The sequence below is a fragment of the Artemia sp. Qi Xiang Cuo genome, chromosome 7 (genome assembly GCF_049724085.1).
Source record: "Artemia sp. Qi Xiang Cuo chromosome 7, ASM4972408v1, whole genome shotgun sequence".
Taxonomy (NCBI): domain Eukaryota; kingdom Metazoa; phylum Arthropoda; class Branchiopoda; order Anostraca; family Artemiidae; genus Artemia; species Artemia sp. Qi Xiang Cuo.
Genome location: NC_142800.1, coordinates 57814183 through 57839934, shown reverse-complemented (window position 1 = coordinate 57839934; position 25752 = coordinate 57814183). Strand labels below are relative to the sequence as shown.

The 25752-nt window shown below is 35.5% G+C and overlaps 1 protein-coding gene across 1 annotated transcript in view; it reads left to right on the top strand.

The window, feature by feature from the left end:
* The first annotated feature begins 3602 nt into the window (after positions 1-3602).
* Positions 3603-25752, top strand: part of LOC148950490 (neuroparsin-A-like) — a 37866-nt gene continuing 15716 nt past the window's right edge. The window contains exons 1-3 of the mRNA XM_089091628.1: positions 3603-3768; positions 11781-11873; positions 18913-19033. Of these exons, the coding sequence (XP_088947754.1) occupies positions 11800-11873; positions 18913-19033 (195 nt within the window). The 5' untranslated portion in view covers positions 3603-3768; positions 11781-11799. The remainder of the gene's footprint in view (positions 3769-11780; positions 11874-18912; positions 19034-25752) is intronic.

Below are 25752 nucleotides of genomic sequence, written 5' to 3'. Positions count from 1 at the left end.
TATACCATACAATGACAAGACCTTTGCTAAAGCTCCTCTATCAACAGAATCGAACGCTTGCTCATAATTTATAGACTGAGGACCCAAAGTGTTTGATAACTCAGGTGCTTTTAAATTATTAACCTAAGAGTGAAAATTTGGTCGACACATCCTCTACTCTTTCTAAAACCGCACTGTTCTTCTCTTATTGCTTTGTCTACAGAATCTCTAAGTCTTAAAAGTATCATATTCCTATGTAATTTACTACCTACGGAGACCAGGCTAATACCTCGACAATTACCAATCTCACTCTTATCACCTTTCTTAAAGAGTGGTTTAAGTAGGGTTTTCCTAAAATGGCTAGGTACTTCCCCTATTTCAAAAATCATATTCATAATCTTCAGTAACGTATATCTTACCTCAAGGCCACCATATTTAAGCAATTCATATACCACAGTATCAGCACCTGGGGCCTTATCATTTTTTTTAATCCTTTTAGTACTGTCGCTAATTCTTCCTCGCAAAATAAATGTTCCATCACACCCAAAGTATCACAAACTTTTTCATTTTCTTCTGTATCTTTTCCTGCAACTCTATCTCGTTTTAGCATATTCTCAAAATGTTCTGCCTATCTCTCTTTCACTCTTTCCTTATCAATAATTGTGGCCCTTATTTTTAATCAACCAATTAATTGTTTAATTGGCAATTACCGTTTCTAAGCAGTCTTTGGATGATCCAGATTTAAGAGAAGTCTATCAAGGTCTATAAGAGGTGTATAGATATGCGTCGAGGTCTATTCGCAAGTTTGGGGAAGTGGAACTTGTGATTCATTCGTAGCCATTCGGTTATGAGGACTATTAATCATTATGAAGACTATCATGAAAATCAAGAGAAGTTTACCAAGGTCTATAAGCGGTGTATAGAGGTGCGTCAAGGTCTATTCGCAAGTTTGGGGAAGTGTAACTAGTGATTCATTCGTGGTCATTTGGTTATGAAGGCTATCAATCATTATGAAGACTATCAGGAGAATCAAGAGAAGTCTTTCAAGGTCTATAAGAGGTGTATAGAGGTGCGTCAAGGTCTATTCGCAAGTTTGGGGAAGTGGAACTTGTGATTTATTCGTTGTCATTTGGTTATGAACACTATCAATCCTTATGAAGACTATCAATACTATTCTAGTAAAACCTAATAATTCAGTAATTATTTTTATTAAAGGGATCTATTTAATTAACTAGAAAACAAGTTAAATCAAAAACACCCTAAGAAATCTCTATTTGAATTAAATAAAAAAAAAATCAACTGAAAAAAACGAGCAACATCAAAACTTAAAACGAACAGAAATTGTTACGTATATAAGACGGGTTGCCCCCTCTTCAATACCTCGCTTCTTAGGCTAAATTTTGACTTTTTATCCCAATTCTTAAAGAAAGACTCTTCAAACACAAGGGCAGTTTAATTAGAATAATTAGCTTTTTCAAAAGTTAAAAAAAAACTTTAGTGTAAAGAGCAAGGTATTGTGAAAATGAAAAAATTCAGAACCTGACCATTTAAACCTCGAATATTTCCTAAAATAGTTTTTAATTATGAGGCATCTTCGTCAAATCAAAGCTTTAATGCCTCCTAAGTTCGATACGCTTTTCTTATGGGCTATCGTTAACTTGAATCATTGTCGTCAACGCGTGCTGTCCGCCCAAGGAAACGAATAGGTTGTCGGTTTTCGCGAAATGATTCCGTTCTCGAGGAGTAATATCAGTTCAGTCAGATATTATTTGGAGAAGAGATTTGTAGGTGTTTAATGTTTAATTATTCAATATCTTTTCACTGTATTTTCAATAGCCGTAAATACGTACTGTTCCTAAACTGAGGCTAATAGAAGACGGTAAGAGAGAAACTAATGTAAGAAATAGAGCAGTTGATAATTTTTCTCACTTTATTCTTATGATCTGAACAGCAAAAATACTATTTATTATTCCGAGAGCCAGACTATCAAAGGGGAATGCTGAGGTGCGCCTTTATTGGGCTCAAAATCGGTGAAATTAAATGCCAAAATGCTGGAAAATTCAGATAATATTTGAGATCTTTAGAAAACACTTTCCTTGAATCTTCCCCTTCTAAAGATTACTCTCAAATATTAGTTTCAGAGAGTCAAGCATAGAAAGAGACGGAGTCTATTTCCCTGTTTTCTGAAAAATAGCTTTTCCATATTGACCTACGCTGTCTTTATAATCTGACTGATTTTGAAGGTTTTAACAAAATTCTACCCCTCTCATGAAAAAAAAAAAAAAATCCAGAGTATATGCCTATTGTTTCCTTTATAAAACCTTTATTTTGGAAAACTGGTTTTAACCGTCACTTAAAAGCACACTAGAATTTGGGATGTGATCGCTTGAGTCACCTCCAAGCTTTGTAGCCATGTATTCTGCATGATGGGGCTTCCATGCAAATGAGCCCCGCTTAACTCTATTCCCATTCAACTCGACATTAGACGTTTAACTCAATCCCCGTTTAACTCATCCCTCATTCAACTCAACCCTTGTTCAATTCACCTTTCATTTAACTCAATGCAATTTAATTTAACCCCTTTAAATTCACCCCGGAATCAAGTTAGGTTTGGTTGAACTTAGGCGTTAGGCTGAGTTGAATGGGGGTGAATTAAACTGGGGTTGAGTTACATGGGGTTTCATTGACTGACATTTGAGTTGCTTGAGGTTTTGGATTAATGAGGTTGAACTTAATGGGAGGTGGGTTGAATGAGGGTTGATTTGAAACGGGGGTTGAGTTATTTGGGACGAGTTGAAAGGGATTAATCGGATCTTTGGTTAGGGACACTAAACCAGGGGACTAGAAAGAAATGCATAAGAGACGCTTCACTCCTTACTAAGTCTACGCTAGCAAACTCGCTAACCAATCTGTGTGCTTACTCAGTGGAGACTCAATAAAAGACGGTAGCCTACGAACATCTCATATTTCGACTGAATATAACAAAGTGGTTGTAATTCTCGGACGACCAAATACCGTGAGACTTCTTGAATTGGTGCTTTATAATGTAGAACTAATTACTGTCACTTGTTGCAACAGTAAGAAATGGTACTGTCGCTTTACCAATGTAAATGTTAAAGTCCAAAACCTATGCTACTTTTTGAAAAAGCCTTCGTATCAATCAATTTCGAACGACCACGGTTCATCCATGTCTTTTAAAACAAAAGACCCAAGCATTTAAAAATATTATAAGACAAACAATGCGCTTTGGTTATTAATGTTTTTACTCTTATATAGCTTTGTTTGTTTGTACCTATCTCTCTCCTCTTTGCATGACTTGCAAATCATATGTTTAAAATATATTGCTTATAAATCACGTAAACAGGACAGAGTATAATATTCTCTGTTTTTCTTTTCTTTATTATCGCTTTCTCGTGGTCTAGTTTGAATTGTATGGGTCAAATGTTTTTTCCAAAAGGAATTATGAAAGATTCTGTAGTTAATGACACTTGTTTGAATAACATATACTTAATCTGAGAAAAACACTCATAAATTAATTTCCATATTTACATTAGGATTTAATCACAGTATGAAAGTGCAATAACCAATACAAGAAGGTGGAATCTTCGGACTTGAATCACTGCTCCGAGCATAAATACCAAGAGCACACAATATTCATGTTTTTTTCTTAATTTGACGTGGACCATCACGTTTCCATGTGGTATTTTGGATTTAATTTCCAGCTGGAATATTACGGGTTCTTAGAAGTTGAAACATCATCGTAGAAAGCAGCTATTGCTACGAAATAAAGTAAGCGAATCTTACCCACAATTTCTCACATTTAGAGATAAAGATATATAATAAGAAAATACTTGAAATTGACTGGATTAAACAAACTTGCAATGGCCCCTCTGATTTACAAAAAGTTAGAAATTTAAAATAAGGGCCGAATATGTGGCCAATTTGTATACGAATAGCTAAAGAACCAGCTTCCTTGGTCCAGAAAGGCAGATAAAAAGTCTCCTTTCTGTGCTTTTGGAGCATTATTCTGTCTGGGTAATGGAATGAATCACTTGGTTTGGCGGGACACTCCTACGGCCCTCATAAATGGTCCAGGATTTGGTCGGAGGAGACTCAGCCGTAAGTGATCAGATATACGGATTGAGTTGAAGTGGGTCTCAGAGAGTCGTAAGCCCTAAGCATATGTTACTTGCCATGATAGATTAATCGAAATAGACAGGTAATTCCACGAGGGTTTGTTTCGGGGGCTCAAAATCAAGAAAAAAAACATTTGTTTCAATTAAAATATACACAAATCATATAAAGAAAACTATGAAATAAATTTGGTATTTCTTGGGGTACCAGGCCCACCGTTTCTATATTTACGCACCTGAAAAAGAAAAATATAGAAAAATGCATGAAGTAATATAGAACCTTAATATTTGAAAATAAAAAAAAACAACATTAGCATACTATACTTCGTTCAGTTCAAAAAAAGGAAGCACACGATACGAGAACAAAAATCGACAATGAAATATCGCCAAAAAATAACCCAGGGAACACCTATTGTAAAAGTTAAATCACGTCATTTGAATTTAATATTAAAGTATAAATTTCAACATTTGTAAATAACATGCAGCTCATATCATTTATTACTAAGACTAGAAAACAAACAAACGCTGAATCAATAGCAGACACTGAATTAAATAAACTGAGCTATTAAAAATTTCAAATTAAAACTAAAGGCTATTAGATAGGCTTAATGGCTAACTAAAATATAATGTCACGAATAAGTTTAATTAAGCTAGTAAAAAAAAAAAAATAAAAAAATAAAAGTTTTTTCAAATGAAACTAAGGAGCAACATTCAAACTTAAAACGAACATAAACTATTACGCATATAGAGGGAGTCACCTCCTCCCTAATCCCTCACTTCTTGTGGTAAAGTTTATTAGTACTTTTAAAAAAAGCGTCGTATTGTTCTAATTAAACAACCTTTGTGTCTCAGAAGTAATTATTAAGAAATTGGGATACCAGTAAAACTTTAGTGTAAAGAGCGAGGTTTTGAGGAGGGGCGACCCCCTTTATATACGTAATAATTTTTGTTCGTAGTAATTTTTAATGTTGCCCCTTACTTTCAGTTGAAAAAACTTGTTTATTTATTTAGTTTCTGATAGTTTTCTAAATAATGCCAGGGAATCTGGCCTCACCCCCACAGAGAAACCCCTTTACCACGAAAATATCCTCTAGACAATTCAATCATGATGAAAATGTACCCCGGACAATTACCCTTAACCACTCCGCACGTAAAATTTAAATGGAAAAGAGAAAGCAAGACATATAAAAAGAATTTTGTAGAAGAATTCTGGCAAATTCCCCCAGTGTGTAATTTCCCCTGATAAGTTCACTCTCTGGAAACTTCCCTACCCATGGATAATTCCTCCGTGGAACCCCCCCCCCGCAAAAAATTGCCCTCCCCCAACCGAAAATGTATACCTAGATCCCAATATCAAATACTATGCGCAAACAATGGGCAAATTTTATAACTTAAAGACCTTTCCTGTGGGGTGGGGGGGTCATGTTATACCCAAAGGCATAGTTATTGGGCCTTTCAATTATGATGAACAAAATAGATATATCAGAATTTTGATCGGACGATTTTGGGAAACAAGGGGTGGGGAGGGAGCCTAGTTGCCCTCCAATATTTGGTCACTTAAAAACAGCACTAGAACTTTTAATTTCCGTTCAAAGGAGTCTTCTCCCGATATTCCAAGGCCAATGGGTCGATACGATCACCCCTGGGAAAAAAAACAACAAATAAACACACAACCGTGATCTTTCTTCTGGTAAAAATACAAAATTCCATATTTTTGCAGACAGGAGGTTGAAACCTATACAGTAAGGTTCTTTAATACGCTAAATCTGATGGTGCAATTTTCATTGAGATCACTTGACTACTAGAGGCTGTTTCCACCTTTTTCCAAAATCAGGAAAATTTTTCAGGTTCGTAACCTTTGATGGGTAAGATTAAACTTAATAAAATTCATGCATTTGAAATCAACATTAAAAACCAATTCTTTTGATAAATCTATTGATATCAAGTTTCTGTTTTTTAAGAGTTTCTGTTACTATTGAGCCGGGTCGCTCCTTACTTACAGTTCGTTACCACGAACTGTTTGATACAGAAAAATAGCCTGAGAGCCAAATAAGATAGAAGAAAAGGGATTACATCAATCAATAGACGTAGTTTCGTTTGACGAGGTGGACTGTAAATCACAGCCCAACAAAATTTATTAATTATATGCTTAAATCTTTAATGTGTTAAAGAACCTGGCACTTACTTTGTAGCAGGTAAAGATTGAATATTGAAGAGTTGATTCTTTTACAACTAAATGAAAAGTTGTAATTTGATTTCCGTAAACCTTAGATTTGATGTCAGAAACAAGCAAATATCGTTTTTTATCTATTGATAAATCATTTTTACTGTGTAGCTTACTCTCAGTGGGGAGAATTGGGGCTAGGGGGGGGGGTTTCGGGGGAAATCGCCCCTCTAGGTTTTTAACCCCCACTTGATTTTGAAAAATACCTTTTTTGGAATTTTCATACACTGTTTGCATTGTTTGCACAGTTTGCTCCCCCCCCCTAACATGTTCGTGAACTGCTGTACGTGATAACAACAAATGAATGCAAAGACTAGAAAAGACAGTCAACAAAGAAAACAGCTACGAACGGTCAGTCTATATTTAAGATTCTAAAGCGGAAATGATCTACAAAAATGATTTGTCTTTTTCGTTTTTTTTTTGCTGTTGTTTCTAAGGTACATTTTTTATGGAAAATAACTTCAAGATAAAATGGACTAAGAACGGTTGCAACAGTCTCTTGCAACATTTCTATTACGCCACTGCTTCAGACAAGTTCTTACTCAACTTATTGATCTTCATTCTACATCTTAATAGGTCAGTGATTGGAATTAAAAAAAAAATATATAATATACACATGGGGTTTCAGTGTATTTTAGAAGTAAATGGTGGAGCGTAAAAAAGAGGTAAGGAACCTCATCAAGGGACTGACTGACCTCACCGTGGTCGGAAACTTTCAAACAGTTCGTGGTAAAGAACTGTAAGTAAGGAGCGACCCGGCTCAATGGTAACCGAAACTCTAGAAAACGGGTTTTTGATACCAATAGACACCTCAAAAGAATCAGATTTCAATGCTGATTTCAAATATATAATTTTTATCAAGGTTAATCCTACCCATCAAAGGTTACGCGCCTGAGAAAATTTGGCTGATTTTCGAAAAAAGGGGGAAAGACCCCCTAGAAAATAGAGAACCTTGACGAAAATCACACCATCTTATTCAGCGTATCAGAGAACCATACTGTAGAGGTTTCAAGCTCCTATCTACAAAACATGTGGAATTTTGCATTTTTTGCTAGAAGAAAGATCACGGATGCGGTTTTTTTTTTCCCAGGGGTGATCGTATCGACCCAGTGGTCCTAGAATATCGTGGGAGGACGCATTAGAACGAAAATTAAAATTTCTAGTGCCCTTTCTCAGTGACCAAAAAAAATGGAGGGCAACTAGGCCCCCTCCCACGCGCATTTTTCCCCAAGGTCACCTGATCAAAATTTTGAGATAGCCATTTTGTTCAGCATGGTTGAAAATATGATAAATATGTCCTTTAGGATGACTTAATCCCCCAAAGTCTCCCGGGGGGGGGGATGAAAGTTATGAACTTTGCCCAATGTTAACGTATAGTATTGGTTATTAGGAAGTATACAGACGTTTTCAGGGGGGATTTTTTCTGGTAGTAGGGGGGTGGGTAGGTTGGAGGTTATATGGGAGGATCTTTCCATGAAGGAAGTTTTCATGGGGGAAGGGACATTACTATGAAGACGGCGCCGGATTTCCCAGCTTTATTTAAAAACATGATCAGAAATTAAATATAAAAAAAAAACAAGTTTTCCTACTGAAAATAAGGAGTAACATCAAAACTTAAAAAACGAACAGAAAATGTTACGTGTATGTTGGGTTCACCCCATAGTCTGTACCTCGCTCTTTAAGCCAAAGACTTGTTAGTACATTCATAAGAGCTATTTATTCTAAATACCGGCCTTTGTGATTAAGGGGTTATTTTTAAAGAATTGGAACAAAATTCGAACTTTAGCTTAAAGAGCGAGGTATTGACTAGTAGGCGAGCCCCCTAATATACGTATTAAAAATATATGAATATAAAAGTTCAATACGTAAGTTAATTCGTAAGTTACGTATATTTATTACTAATAAAAACGTTCGTAAATAAAATTAAACAACTTTTGAGAAAGCGATTTAACCAAATAAAAGAAAAATTAATATCCAATTTTTGTTTTAATTATTCATGTATGGTGAGCCAAAATCAAAAAATTTATTAATTCCAAAGCGTTCAAAAATTAAATAAAAAAAAAAGTTTTTTTTAACTGAAAGTAAGGAGCGATATTAAAACTGAAAACGAACAGAAATTATTCCGTATATGAAAGGGGCTGTCCCCTCCTCAACGCCTCGCTCTTTACGCTAAAGTTTGACTTTCTCACAGCTCTTATTTTTTAAAAAAATAAAAAACTTTAGCGTAAAGAGCGAGACGTTGAGCCGGACAGCCCCTTTCATATACGGAATAATTTCTGTTCGTTTTAAGTTTTAACGTCGTTCCTTACTTTCAGTTAAAAAAAAACTTGTTTTTTTTGTTTAATAAAATGAAGAACATTGTCTGACGCAATAAGGTAAGCAGAGAAAGAAATGAAACTGCCACGATAGCGTTAACAGTATCGTCGGTAAGAACCATTCTGAATTTCTGTTAAGAATCAGTTATTCAAAATTCGCTGTTCTAATGGATGGCTCAGTGGAAAAGAACTCCTTGTTCAGTGAACAGTTTAAAAAAAAAATCTCTTTTTGGGCTCTATTCTACCGGAGTAGGCTATTGATAGAAAGAAAGCTTATAACTAGGCAATCAAATTACTGACACGAAAATTGTAGACACAATCTATATTACCACTGAAATAGTACTCCTTTGTCTGCATAATGTTCTAGCCTTTGAAGGTCCAATTTATTATAAAATTAAAAATGTTACATTATATTTAAATGAATTGGATTGATCTTTTCTCTTACGCTATATAAAAAAGGGCTGTCAAATTCAATCGAAATTCAAATTCATTTTCAAAATTTGACAGATGAATTAAATAAATCTGAATTATAGATAGTGACATTAAGCTTATCAAACATTTTGTAGTAACGAACTGTAAGTAAGGAGTGACTCAGCTCAAAAGTAACCGAAACTCTAGAAAACGGAATTTTTATATCAATACATACATCTAAAGAATGGTCCTCTTATGCCGATTCTAATTATACAATATTCATTAAGTGCATGATGATCCATAAAAGTTACAAGCCTGAGAAACTTTGGCTTATTCTCGAAAAAAGGAGAAACACTCCCGAAATTCAAGGGATCTTAATGAAAATGAAAATCGCACCATCAGATTCAGCATACCAGAGAACTCAAATGTGTTTTCAAGCTCCCATCTGCAAAAATATGGATTTTCGTATTTTTTGCGTGAAAAAAGTTCACGGATAGGTTTTTATTTGTTTGTTTTATGGATCTTCCTGGTCCAATGGTCCTAGAATAACGGGAGAGGGCTCATTTGAACGGAAATGAAAATTTATACTGCCCAATTGAAAAAGATTGGAGGGTAACTAGCCCACTTCCACCCTCTTTTTTCCCCAAAGCCACCCGATCAAAATTTTGATAATTTGACAGCCATTTTGTTCAGTATAGTTGAAAGGTCAAATAAATATACCTCTAAGGATAACATGACTACCCCTTCCCAGCCCCTGGGGAAAGGGCTTAAAATTATGCAATATGTCCATTGTTTACGTGTAGTATTTGTTATTGGGAAGTATACAGACATAAATCGTCTGGGGGGGGATTTTTACTTCAGGGGATCTTCCACAGGGATAAGTTTTCTTGGGGAGGGAAGTTTCTGAGAGTGAGTTTTCCAGGAGAAATTTTACACTGGGGAATTCTACCAGAATTCCTATACAAAATTCTTTATATTTGTCTTACCTGTCTTTTTGTCGACTCATTATCCGAAAGGAAATTCCCAGCAGAGTTGGAATTATCCAGGAGACATTCTCAGCGGGGTCGGAATTCTCTGGAGAAATTACTCACGGGGGGAAATTTCCCTCGGAAAAATTATGCTATGCAAATTTTCTGCGGTAGAAATCCTCCATTTAGGAATATTTCCGGGTAAAATTTTCCGCGAAGGGGGATTTTCGACACGACTTGGGAATTTGGGGGATTTCCGAATTTTCCATGGAAAGCGAGTCGAATTTCTCGATATTATTTAAAAAACGACCAGAAATTAAATAAACAAACATGTTTTTTTTTCAACTGAAAGTAAGGAGCGACAATAAAACTTGAAAACAAACAAAAATTATTCCATATGTAAGGAGGGTTGCCCCTCTTCAATACCTCACTCTTTACATTAAAGTTTGTATTGTTTTCCAAATTCTTTAAGAATGATTCCCGAAACATCAGAGTGTAAAGGAGAATTTTTTAGGCAGAATTAGTCGCAAAAAAAAACAACTGAATTTTCAGCGAGGATGGAATTACCCAGGAGAATTTTCCGGAGGGGTATTTTACGTGGGAGGAGCTTTCTCTTAAAGAATTTCTCGTGGGGAAGGGAATATTCCATGAAACGGGGACGGGATTTCCCTATATTATTTGAAAACCGATAAGAAATTAATTAAAAAACAAGTTTTTTCAATTGAAAGTAAGGAGCAACATTAAAACTTAAAACAAACAGAAATTATTGCGTATATGAGGAGGGCTTTCCCTCCTCAATACATCGCTCTTTACGCTAAAATTTGACTTTTTGTCCCAATTCTTTAAGAGCGACTCCTGAAACACAAGAGTTTTTTAAAAGTGCCAAAATACTTTAGCATGAAGAGCGAGGGATTGAGGAGAAGCCCCCCTCATCTAATGAATAGTTTCTGTTCTTTTTAAGTTTATCGTTGCTCCTTATTTTCAGTAGAAAAAACTTGTTTTTTTTAAATTTATTTAATTCATGCATAGATCGCAGTGTTGATTCCGTGAACCAGACCCTGGGAGCCTGACTGCCCCTCACCGCTTATTTCTGAATTAGTAATTAATTTACAAAGGAGCTGTCCAAATTGATCTAAAGTAGTATTTAATGTCAATTGTAATAAAAGCAAAAAAAAAAAATATCCGTGAACTTACTGAATGACATTACCATTTCACTTTGGTGAAAATTAATCGTCTTAATTTGAACTGTTACTTCACCTAAGATAATCTCCCCTTTTGTCAGGCACTATTTATGGTACCAATAATTTAGACCATGTGTAGCCTTACATTGATATTTCATCATTTTGATGATTTGCACATGTTCTCAAACGAAGAGTTACCGAAACTGATCCTGAACAATCTAAAATGTTTTAGTATAAGTAACGATTACGATATATTGACAAAAAACAATATTTTTTTATATTATTAATTGAGTTTCTGGATGTATAAAACATCTAATTATACATAACCATTAAGCTCGATAAAACCCTCTTGAACGGGGTTACAACATAACAAAACCAAAATAGACTTTTAAAGGTAAATGCCCTACAAAAAAAGATGGCACGCAATCCAGAAAAAAACAGCAACAGCACGAAAAACTATTTGTTCTTAAATAAATACACGAAGAATGTTAGCCAGGTTAAGTATATATGAAATACATCTATGAAAACATACGGTACAAATTTGTTTTAATGTTCGATTTTCATTTCAGATACTAAGCATTTGAACTCATGCATATCAGAGGATGCAGTTCCAACGTTTCTACTTTGTTGGCTGTCGCTCTTATCCTTGTCCTTCTTGAAAGGTAAGAAACCAAGCAATTTAATTACAACTTTTAAAACAAGAGTCCTACCAGGCTGCTCTTTTGTGTGACCCGTGGACCAGTGACCATAAGAATAGATTGACCATTACTGCTTTTTAGTCATCTGTTACTATTTCCTTTTTTTGTAATATGGGTTACGTTTTGTTGTACTATTTTTTAGACAGTACGATTATTGACAGTAAGCGAGTTTGATGGGCCTTGGCTAATCAATTGTCATAATAAACAATACGTTTTTGATGAGATTAAGATAAGATAAGATAAGGGTTTATTCCAAAAAACAACATAACACAAAAAAAAAACAAATGACCTTCCATAAGCTAACGCTTGTTAGGAAGTATTAACCCTCTTAAAATTAACACTTATAATAACATACTAAAAAAAAAGAGAAAAAGAAGAAAGAAAGAAAAAGAAAAAAAAGAAGAAAAAAATGAAAATCTTACACTCACTCGGCTCCTGGTCGCAATAACAAAAATCAATACTTCACATACTCCAAAACTCCAAAACTTCCCACCGCCATCCCATAAATAATAAATAAACAAAACAAAAAAAACAAAAAAAAAAAAAAAAATATAGGAAAAACGGGTTCCGGGCTAACCTGAGAGTGACTCAACTATACCACCCTTTAAACAAATTCATACAAATTCATACCTACGGAGACAAAGGGTTTTGAGGGCCCGACGGAATTCACATAGATTCACATAGATGACATAGATAGACGGAATTCACATAGATGACAGAATAATATTAGTTTTTTTTTGGAAAAAAACGACTATTACCGACAAAATGTTTTATGTTTATGTTTACATCAAAATAACATATACTTAAAATTTTCCATAAACAACATAAAGGCTCTTTAATTAGAATTACCCAATACTAAGCAATTAAACAAAGTTATTAAAATAATAAATTAAAATAGAAAATTGAAAAACAACAAAAAAGGGTCAAAAGTGAAAAAAGTGAAAAGTAGGATACTAAAATTCAGTTGAAATCGAAATTAAATAAAAAAAGACAGCAAGAAAAAATAGTAAACATAGGATAAGATAAAACAAAATGAGAGAAAGAATTTGTTAAAAGGTTGTAAAACCAAGTGTACAATGAACATACAAAATCAATGGCAAGAAACCTTTCGATGTTTTTTTTTTTTTTACAGGTGCTTAATGGGGGATAAACATACAAACTTGGGAATCAATGATGGTCGAGTTTTTAAGCTCAGAGAAAATAGCGTGAGTTATCTTGGAAAAATTATTAACACTGCCTTCACGAACTTTAAACGAAGACATATCCTTACACTTTTCAAAGAGTGATTGTGTTCTAGTTCTGAGCCAGAAAAAAAAACAGAATAATCTAATGTTCTAGTAATCTAATTTAATGCACACGATTCTAGCCAGGATTTCAACGTAAAGCTTCGGATCAAAATGTGAAAATTGTTAATCCTTTGAAATAGTGCATTTTGGAGATTTCTTTGAAATAGCGCATCCGGTCCAATGATGTTATTTCACTCTATATTAGGGAAAGGGATTGGATAATATCTATGACTCCCCCCTCTCCACGGTGACCTGCTCAAAGAGCTATTTAAGACCAACATTTCTTTATAGTGGTTAGCAAAGGTCCTAAAATCACCTAATAAAAGCAATAGACAATTCAAAATTGTTTATTGAACTTATATAGAACTGACGTTGGAAATATTGCGATACTGGGAATTAACAAAATTCCATTTTCTTAATATAAATCATATAGTCAAGATCCAACGATTCAAATAAAGCCACTGAACATCAGCACCAGATCAAAAAGCCTTCCATTGCCTATTATCGACCTGAGATTGGTTTTAATAAGGCTTAGTGTAAAAAAGAATCTTAGTGTAATAAATCTTACATAAAAGCCTACACATATTGTGAAATTCACAGTTTTATTAATAAAATCTCGCTGAAACTGGGAAATGAAGTCAAGTTTGTGAATAAGTCCCTGTTTCCACTGGAGGATCCAGGGGGACCTCCCCCCCCCCCATATTTTTTCTGGTGCCCTCTTATTCTGCTCTTTTTCTTTTTTTTACTCTTTTTTTTAGAATTTGTCAATTCGGTCAATTATTGGCCCCTTTTACCCCATTGCCTCCTCCCCAAGATTTTTCTCGTTGGAGCCCTTGTCACATTGGGCCTTCCCAAAAATTTTCTCTAGATCCACCCCTGCCTGTTTCTGCTTTTCTGTGCAGAAAAAAAAAATGACCTAGCTGCGGCCAAAATGTTATCAATCCAAAATTTCGAGATAGCTAATCCTTTCTGAACGGTGAAAAACCGAATAAATAGTGTCTCAGTGTCGCAGACCATACTAACCTGCAGTGGCGTATTCATGCCTACTTATTTACAGCATTTTTTTTCAATTGTTCGAAACTGGGTTGAGAAACGATACATTTATAGAGACCATGACTATTTCGTCAGAAAAATTTACTTAAGATGGAAATTATGTAGCTTTGAGAAAAAAACACCCATTCAATAATTATTATTAAAATATTTTAAATAGTTTTCAGTAATCGGTACAGTGTCTTCAATATTTCCCAGCCAGTACCGGTCTTGGTACCGAACAGTAGGGATAGAGTGACAATCCATAAAGCAGAGTTTTGAAAAAATATACTCCTGATGTATAAAAATATAAAAATATACTTTGAAAAAATATACACAGATGCGTTAAACTTTTTGACTTTTTTGTACTTTTTTTTTTAACAAGAGTGCTCATAGTGGTAACAGATTGTTTGAGAGAGGATTCATTAGAAGGAAATAGCGCAATCCTAGTGACTGTTTTGATTTAGGAAAGAGACCAGACCATAGAAAAGGGTATGTTTCTGCTTTTCCCCCCAATTTTGTTCCGCTTAGGGAGAGAGTATCGAACGAAAATTATGTATAGCGAATCGTCTTAAACCCGTCAGTAAAACATTTATATTGACTCTTAGTTTTGGAGGCCATACTTCCGTACGGTGGAGCATTCGTCTTTAAATGTTTTTGCAAGTCATACAAAGTAGATGTTAATTAAGTTCAATAGAAATCCAAACGTGGTAGCTCGTATGTAAAATTCACTGCTACCAATCTTTCTATCATCAGATTTAATGTATTTTGCAAAGTGGCTGTGACCTTGATACGAGCTCTCAAATTCAACCTTTGATAGGATATGAAAAATCCCACCACATACGATAAAATTTCGTATTTCAGTTGGACAACCATATTGTGATTGCGAATTTCGAACAGTATTAAACAAAACATAAAATGAGTTGATTGAATCCCTAGCTGATAAAAAAGAAAATAATACGGTGAAACGTTTTAGAGAAATGGGCTTGCATAAATCAGCAAAAACGAACGCTAAAGGACTTACGGCACTGAAAATAGCTGGAACCCTTCTGAAATGGAATTCTAATATGTTCTAGAAGTTAGATATCTTCCTTACACTATACCTGAGTAATCCTGGATTTTTGTTTTCAGTGCCCATTTTTCAACTAAAGCAAGCTTCAGACTAAAGTCCCTTTCTTTCAAGCTGTCTCTTGTATGGAACGTGAGATAAAGAAAGCAAAGAAAGCCGTCTCAACTTGATTACCTTTGCCCCTTCAAACAACCTGAGATATTCAATTGTCTCTGCATGGGCTTTTGGTAATCTTTAGTGTAAATATGAATAAATGAGATTATCAAAATTGCCATTCCAAGTTCTTTTATCTTCATTTTATCGTGAGAAACAATTATAATTCCGTATTTCATACAGGTTTTATCACCATAGAAACAACATTTTCTTCTTTTTTCATTCTATCTTCTGAGAGGCGTCAGCTATCATGACATAGAGACAAGGTTATAAAATCTTTTTTCCACCGATCCACTATCTGGAAAAATTAAAAAAGAAAAACAATGGACAGAATCCTGGTGAGAATAAGCAGACTTAAAAGAGCCCTGTGCTTATTCGTTTCGTGACTTACACTCGATCCACAGGTCTTGTTCTTTATTTACCAGGCAATCATAGAGCTTTCGGTAATTCTGCAGATATCAAGATGGACAAAATAAATAGCTTTAAATCATTCTATCAATCATGGTTGTAGCATTAGATGCAATACAGTAAAGAGTTAACCACAGCCCATGGTCACCAAAATTCGAAAAACCTGCTTTTAAAATAACTGCCTAATGAGAAAAAATCGCCATCTGACACTGAATCAGGAATGATAGCCTATTGTTTCGGTCAATCTTAAAAGTAATTAAATGAAAAAAAACAAGTTTTATTTAACTAAAAGTAAGGAGCATCATTAAAACTTAAAACGAACAGAAATTATTCTGTCAATGAAAGGGGTTGAACCCTCCTCAAAACCTCGCTCTTTACGCTAAAGTTTTTTAGTTCTTTTGAAACAGCTTCTTATTCTTCTAATTAAGTCACCCTTGTATTTCAGGAGTCATTCTTAAAGAATTGGGACAAAATTCAAACTTAAGCTTAAGAAGCGAGATGCTGAGGAGGGGGCAACTCCCTTCATATACCTAATAATTTCTGTTTGTTTTAAGTTTTATTATAGTTGCAGCAGTGGCTACAACCTAGTAAAGAGCAAACCATTGCCCATATTAACAAAAAGTTGAAAAACACGTTTGAAAAAAAACTGCCTAATGAGAAAAAGTTGCCATTTGACACTGATTCAAGAATAGTAACTATTATTTCAGTTAACCTTAAAAGTAAAAGTTCACTGCAAAACAAATTTATGGTGATTTTGGAAAAGAGCCTGAAATCCCTCGAAAATACTGTCGGACCAAAATAAAAATTGCGCCGTTGGTATCAATATGATCAAGAACTTTATGTAGGGTAATTAGAATCTCCCACCTTGAACAACAAGGAAAATCACTTTTTTCGATAGGTAGCACTGATGTCTCCTTTTTTCTTTTTCTTTTCACCAGAGGTAGAGGGTTGCCTGAAAATCATAGAATGATTTTAAACGTCTCATTAGAGCTGAAATTAAAATTGCTAGTGCCCTTTCTAAGTGACCGAAAAGATTGGAGGGCAGCTAGTCCCTCTCCCCAAAAGGCCCCCTTCCCCTAAAGTCGTCCAATCAAAATTTTGAGATAGCCATTTTTTCAGCATAGTTGAAAGATCAAATAACTATGCTTTTACTGATGACATGACCCTCCATAGTCCCTGGGAAAAGGGCTGTAAGCTATGCAATTATGGTCCTGCAAAAACCAATAGATTAAATTAGAATAATAGAGTTCGTAGTTCAGTCGGTAGAGCTTGGACTTCAACTTATGTGGTAACCTGTCTTTGGTAAAGCTGACTAGGATAGCTTAATCAATACTGTTTTTCCTGTTAAGCCCAAAAATTACGGTTAACGGCCCAAATTCAAGCCTGATTCTGATTTTGTGATTTTGAGCCTAATTTTTTTCTGGTAACTTCTGGAAAAAAATGGCATCAGCTTTTTTTTTACAAATCTTTAATATTTCGGAAAACAATAAGTTAAGTTATTCGAAAGTGTCAACTTATTGTTTCTTTTGTTTTCCATAGTTTCCGGAGAAAGGGTTGTAAGTTACTAAATTTTCACATTGTTCGCATATAGCCTAGTATTTGTTATTGGGAAATATTCGGACTTATTTTTAGGGTGGGATTTTTGGAAGGGGAAGATTTTCCACGGGAAAAGTTTTCCATGGGAACAAAAGTTTCTGGGGAAATTTTCCAGTAGAAATTTTACACGGAGGAGGAGTGGGACTTCCTGCCATTATTTGAAAAACCGTCTCAAATTAAATAAAAAAAATGAACAGGGAGTAAGAAGCAACATTAAAACTTACTAAGTTTTTAATTTTTTAATAACAACATTAAAACGAATATAAATTATTCTTTATATGAAGGGGGTACCCCATCCCCCACAAAAAATTAAAAGGATCATGGCTTTGTTGTTTCTACATTAAAATTAAATTAAAAACGGGAAATTATTGCTTCACAGTATATCTAGAATATATTGATAAAACTAGTGGAACTAAACCACCTGATAATATTTCCCTATGTTTTTATGATTATAGAAAACTAGCGCTTTACTAAAAACACTCAAAGGCCAGCATGAAAATCAAGAATATTGATTTTTGGAGTCAAAAGTGAGTGCTTAGGCTAACAACAACAAACTCATCTATTACACTGTTAATAGTCTATAGAATTAAAATTGTCTTGAAGCTTAAGCAAAAAAATAATAATTATTTAACAACCACAAAGTCAATGAAGAGCATACAAAAATAATGGATAGATGCATCGAGTATCAGCTTAGTCTCACCATCTACAATAACAATAGCATGCAATATACAATTTTAAATTGTAAAAAACGCTCTTTACTAATAATCGAACTGAAGAATAAATAAACCAAAATATGAACTCCGGAAATGCGGTATTTTCTCTCTATACAACGGAAAATGTCAAGCTATGATACAAATTCTAAAGCTAGTCTATAGTCCTAATACTATCAAGATGGCTTCACTTCAGACTTCTCTACAAGATAATACTGAAATGTCCTTTTCAGAACCAAAACGAGATCCAATCATTTGACTCAGCTCATTATGCTGAAGTGATAATGACAAATTAAAAAAAAAAAAAAAAAAAAAAAAAAAAAAAAAAAACTAAGCAATAAACCTAAACTTCCTGATTTTTTCCAAAAAGTTTCTTTAGATTCAATTTTATTGTACCAAAACTCCTATATTGTTTTGTGTTTTCAGTAAAGCGCTAGCTTTCTATAATCATACCAACATAGGAAAATATTATCAGCTGGTTTAGTTGCGCTAGTTTTATCAGTTAATGCTAGATAGACTGGGAAGAAATACTTTTTGTTGGTTTTATGTCTCAGCCTCACTCTTTACTTCCCTCAGATTTTTTTTTTTTTAATTGCACAAATGCAGTCTCTGTTAAAGTCATTCTAAAGGTTTATCGGATAGCTGTGACTTATAAATCCTTTTGAGGTGGGTAAGTTACGTTTTTTATTTATATTATTAGGGACATTACAGGTTAGTAAGGAGTTATTAAGAAGTGAAATAATTAATTATAGATTGGAGGCTGCGCCAACATGGAACTGTGATGTTTGTGTACCACCAGCATGTGGTTCTGAACCTCCATCTTGCCTTTTTGGTGTCTTTAAGGATCGCTGTGGAAGGCTAACTTGTGCTAAGGTAGGCCTAACACGTTTTTTCTTAGTTTTTACTGATCAATCTATTAAAACAGCGAATGCTTCATCAAAATTGAGGAATGAATCACCAATATAAATAAGGCACAAAAAATACATCCGAAAATAGCAAGAATCTTCGAAAATCTTCAATGGTGCGAAGAGGCATGTACACTGGGGTAAATAATCAAAAACCTTTATTTGATGTCTGAATAATAAGCGCAAAAGAATTCAGACAAATTCAGGCTTTTGGAGGGGGCTCTATCTAGAGCCCCCTTTTCATCTAGCTCGTATGTCCCTGTTTCAAAAGTCTACCTTTCAGCGTGTTTGCCTGCCAAAAAAACAATCTTTTAAAAAAGTATCATGGACAAAATTCTTACATATCTGGTGTATTTCACAAACAACTAGAAACCCATTCATACTATGTAGTGCTTTTTCTTGATTAATTAAGAAGGACTTTCAGATAAAGAAGTTTTTCAAAGAAAAGTAAAGGCTATATCAAACTTTAGATCAGCAGAAATGATAACATTTAGTAATTCAAACTCAAAACGATCAGAAATTACTATTAAAGAATAAATTAAACCCAAAACGAACAGAAATTAAATAAACTAACATAGAAAAAAATATATACAACAGGTACTAATATATATATATATATATATATATATATATATATATATATATATATATATATATATATATAAAGTAAATCTTAAATTGAATACACAAATAAAGCTTAAAACGAATAAAAATCACTACAAACAAGAGTCTTTTTTACTTATTACAACATTGAAAATAAAACGGAAATTACAGTGAAATAAAATCTTGAACTGATGAACTTTTAGCAGTTAATATCATCAAACAGTTCGTGGTAACGAACTGTAAGTAAAGAGCGACCCGGCTCAATGGTAACGGAAACTCTAGAAAACGGGTTTTGGATACCAATAGATACATCAAAAGAATCAAATTTTAATACTGATCTCAAATATATAAGTTTCATCAAGTTTAGTCCTACCCATCAAAAGTTACGCGCCTGAGAAAATTTGACTGATTTTCGAAAAAAAGAGGAAAGACCCTCTAAAAACCATAGAACCTTAATGAAAATCACACCATCATATTCAGAGTCTCAGACAACCCTACTGTAGAGGTTTCAAGCTCATATCTACAAAAATGTGGAATTTTGCATTTTTGCCAGAAGAAAGATCACGGATGCGTGTTTTTTTTCCCCCAAGGGTGATCGTATCGACCCAGGGGTCCTAGAATATCGAGGGAGGGCTCATTGGAACGGAAATTAAAAGTTCTAGTGCCCTTTTTTAAGTGACCAAAAAAAGTGAGGGCAACTAGGCCCCCTCCCACGCTCATTTTTCCCCAAAGTTACCTGATCAAAATTTTGAGATAGCAATTTTGTTCAGCATGGTCGAAAATATGATAACTATGTCCTTTAGGATGACTTTATCCCCCGAAGTCCCTGGGAGGAGGGCTGAAAGTTATGAACTTGAACCAATGTTAACATACAGTATTGGTTATGGGGAAATATACAGACGTTTTCAGGGGGGATTTTTTTCTGGTAGTGGGGGGGGGGCGGGGGCTATGTGGGAGGATCTTTACATGGAGGAATTTTTCATGGGGGAAGGGACATTGCTATTCAGGGGGCGCCGAATTTCCCAGCATTATTTAAAAAAGGATCAGAAATTAAACAAAAAAAAACAAGTTTTTCAACTGAAAGTAAGGAGCAACATCAAAACTTAAAACGAACAGAAAATATTACGTATATAATTGGGGTCACCACCTAGTCAGTACCTCGCTCTTTAAGCCAAAGATTTTTTTAGTACTTTCATAAGAGCTATTTATTCTAAATAACGGCCTTTGTGATTAAGGGGTCATTTTCAAAGAATTGGAACAAAATTCAATTTAGCTTAAAGAGTGAGGTATTGACTAGGGGGCGAATCCCCTAATATACTGATTAAAAATATATGAATATAGAAGTTCGTTACGTAAGTAATTCGTAAGTCAAGTATATTTATTACATATAAAAACGTTCGTAAATAAAATTAAACAAGTTTCGAGAAAGCCATTCAACCAAATAAAAGTAAAATTAATATGCAAATTTTGTTTTAATTATTCATGTACGGTGAGCCAAAATCAAACCCTGCATTAATTCAAAAACATTCAAAAATTAAATAAAAAAAACAAGTTTTTTTAACAGAAGTTAAGGGGCGACATCAAAGTTAACCACAAGCATACACTAGTGTGAGCATGAAAGGGGCTGTCCCCTCCTCCACATCTCGCTCTTTACGCTAAAGACTTACTTTCCCACAGCTCTATTTTTTTAAACAATGAGAAAACCTCGCGTAAAGAGCGGGGCGTTGAGGAGGGGACAGCCCCTTTCCTATAAGGAATAATTTCTGTTCGTTTGAAGTTTTAATATCGTTCCTTACTTTCAGTTAAAAAAACTTGTTTTTCATTTAATTATATATCAAATACCGAGTTTAATTTTATTAGTTCTTTCCAAGACTGTTTAAGACCCATATAGTTTTCATTAAATCGCCAATGACACACTGGACTTCAGACTATTACAGTTAGTGACTACTATTACAGCTTGATTTGTATATTTAACTTAAGATTCACTTGTTTCAAGATTTATCTATTAGTATATATTAGTAGGCAAGTAGAGAGGGGTCAGAAGGTACAAACGGGACTCCTTATATGGGCATAGAATACTGACGGGGCTCCAAATAAGGGCATAGCCTCCCTAGGGAGAAAGATTACGTAATGGGGTCAATGACCTAAATTTCCAAGTGTGTCAACAACAACAACATCGACCTTGACATTCGCTGAGAGCGTGCACTTACAACAACAACAACAACATCGACCTTGGAACACCTGTGCTGTCGACCTCAATTCACCTATCGTGAATCAATAATTCCCCTTAGAAACAACAAATTAATTTCCCCTTTCTTGACAGATCAATCAATCAATGACATCATCTGTTAGACTTTAAAAATTTTCGCCTAGAAACAATTCTCCAGGAATAGATCCAAATCATTAATGTCTTTGCCTCGGGAACAGTTCTACTGGTCGAACTCCAAAGGATATTAATAACCAAAGGCCTTGGAAATAATTAGGCAAGAAACATCTTAGCGATGAATTGTTTTAGCGCGGGAAAAGGTTTCTTATTAATTTGAAAAGCGTTAGCGCAGAGATGCCAATAACAAAGGAACACGCTGAATTTGCGTTTAGTGATTATTTGGGCGAAACCGTTTTAGACAGGTTATGGAACTATTTCGGCGAAACAGATAGAGACATTTTAAAAGAAGATTTTTGAAGAGATTTTAGAAGAGAATTTGAGTGTGGTCGTTATAATACACAAGTTTCATTTGAACAGTGTTGTGAGGTCCTCTAACCCAACCCCAAAGGGTTCCAATCCTCCTACCCCAACCCCGAAGGAAGCCCCCGGTCCTCAAAATCCCCCCAAGCTCCCAAAGGGCCACCGGCGCCCCCAAAGGCCCACCCAGACCCCCAAAGGCCATCCCCGGGCCCCCCAAAGGCCTATCGAGCTCCCAAAGGACCAACGGGGTCCCAAAGGCCCTCCACCGGTCCCCAAATGCCCCCCAGGCACCCAAAGGCCCGCCCGGTGGCCCCCCCCCCCAAAGGCCCATCGAGCTCCCAAAGGACCAACGGGGTCCCAAAGGCCCTCCACCGGTCCCCAAATGTCCCTCCGGACCCCCAAAGGCCCTCCCTGTGCCCCAAGAGCTCCCAAAGGACCAACGGGGTCCCAAAGGCCCTCCACCGGTCCCCAAATGTCCCCCAGGCACCCAAAGGCCCTCCCTGTGCCCCCCCCCCCCAAAGGCCCACCGAGCTCCCAAAGGACCAACGGGGTCCCAAAGGCCCTCCACCGGTCCCCAAATGTCCCTCCGGACCCCCAAAGGCCCTCCCTGTGCCCCATAGGCCCACCGGTCCCCAAATGTCCCTCCGGACCCCCACCGGCCCTCCCTGTGCCCCAAAGGCCCTCCATGTGCCCCCATTCAATTATCAGAAAGTATTGTGACACAATGGATAGAACATATGAAATTATTGATTAACTTTAAGCCTTGGCAGCCACAATTTGAATTTTTATTTCTTTTTTAATTTTTTTTTTAAAAAAATAATTTTTTGTCCGGTTTCCCCATCTAATAAATAGGTGTAAACCCCCCCCCCCCCCTCGACACACGCCAATTTAGTACTTTCTTACTCAATAAACAGTTTAAAATATATTCTTTTTTTATTATGTAAACACCATCCTTCCATCCCCCTTGGTTTACGACCATAATTCTAGCAAAAAGAAATTATTTTCTTTCGTTAAATTTATGCAATTTTAAGTGTCTATATCCTAGCTAAAAGCGATCATTGACTTCCGTCACTGTTGTTATTAACCGAACCTGGTTTTGACACAAGGCTCTCCGGCACGAGGCCTATAATTAGCTGTCATCCTTTCGCCTCTGTGTTTACGAACGCAGCAGCCAAAGTCAAAAGGAACTGTTTCTCCGTCAAAATTAAAACACTTTGAGGCAATTGTAATAATTAGGCGCAGACGCAATGTGCTATTTTGGAGAACCGGTGAAATCTCGTTATTTTCAAATTAAGATCTAACAATATATTTAGGACATTGGCGAAAGGGGGAGGGGGCCATGCCTCAATTCTATCGCCATCATTGTAAGGTGAAAACAAACTGTTTCTTCGCGAGAAAAGTTGGGGGGGTGAGTTTAAGAAACATATACATCGCTTTGTTATGAGTAAATTTAATAGCATTTTTACCATATCTTTCGTTGGAGGGAGGGGGTATTTTTCCATGTCTTTTCTCAGGGATATTTTCCGTGGGGGTTATTTTCCGTGGGCTGTTTTTTCTGGGTGTTTGATAAATACCAGCTATCGTAAAAGGATATGGAAAGATAAAAAATACCGTTAATACTTTAAATGCGTCAAACAAGGCGTGCACAATGCAGATTAAAACCAGAAAAGAACAGAAACGCCTAAAAATAAGAAATTAGGCCGATTTATATAGGCAGGCTTTTGAAGGGCTCAGTGAGCCGTAATTCTCAGATTCAAAAAAGGATACAATTAGTATATTTCACGAAACCTGATTTGGGAGGTGTAGTTTGCTTTTTGGACTTTTCAGAGCTAGGATTCTTAGTCACTCATTGGTGTTTGTTGTCTGAAACTTCGGGTTTGGGATGAGTAGTTGGCTATTTCAGACTTTTCTGAGCTAAGGTATCTTAGTATTTCGTAGGTGAATGCTGTCTGAAACTTATGATTTGGGATATATAAATTACTATTTCGGGCTTTTCTGAGTTGGATTTCTTAGTCTTTCATAGGTGTGTAGTGTCTGAAACCTATGATTTGGGATGTGTAGTTTGCTATTTTCGACTTTTCTGAGCTAGGTTTCTTAGCCTTTCATAGGTATGTGTTGTCAGAACATTATGATTTGGGATGTGTAGTTTGCTATTTCAGGCTTTTCTGAGCTATGGTTTTCTAGTATTTCGTAGGTGAATGTTGTCTGAAACCTATAGTTTGGGATGTGTAATTTGCTATTTCCGACTTTTCATAACCGGATTTCTTAGTCTTTCGTAGGTGTGTGGTGTCTGAAACCTATGATTTGGGATGTGTGGGATTGCTATTTCAGGCTTTTCTGAGTTGGATTTCTTAGTCTTTCATAGGTGTGTAGTGTCTGAAACCTTTGATTTGGGGTGGGTGGATTGCTACTTTTGACCTTTCTGAGCTGGATTTCTTAGCCTTTCATAGGTGTTTGTTGTCTGAAACATATAGTTTGGGATGACTAGTTTGCTATTTTTGACTTTTCTGACCTAGGTTTCTTAGCCGTTCATAGGTGAGTGTTGTCTGAAACCTATGATTTGGGATATGTAATTTGCTATTTCTGACTTTTCATAACCAGATTTCTTAGTCTTTCGTAGGTGTGTGATGTCTGAAACCTATGATTTGGGGGTGTGTGGGTTGATATTTTTTGACTTTTCTGAGCAGGATTTCATAGCCATTCGTAGGTGTGTTCTGACTGAAACCTATGATTTGGGATGGTTAATTTGCTATTTTTGACTTTTCTGAGCTAGATTTCTTAGCCACTCATAGGAGTGTGTTGTCTGAAACTCATGATTTGGGAAGCACACGAAAACTTACATGCACACAAAAACTTAAATGCACACAAAAACTTACACACACACACACACACACACACAAACAAAACATAAACAAACACAAAAACTATAAATTACAAACACACGAAAAAAATTACACACACACAAAAAATTACACACACACACACACACACACACACAAAAAAAAAAAACTTACACATGAACACAACAAAAACAAACAAAAAAATTCACAAAAACAAACACACACACACACACACGAAAACTAACACATACACACACGCAAACTTACACACACACACGCCAAAACTTACACACACAAAAACTTACACAATCACACGAAAACTTACACACACACACACACACTAAAAATTACACACACACTCCAAAACTTACACACACAAACACACACACAAACTAACACACACACACACACACACAAAAACTTACACATGCACACGAAAACTTACATGCACACAAAAACTTAAAAGCACACAAAAACTTACACACACACACACACACAAAACATAAACACACACACACAAACAAAAACAAACACACACACAAGCAAAAAAAAAAAAAC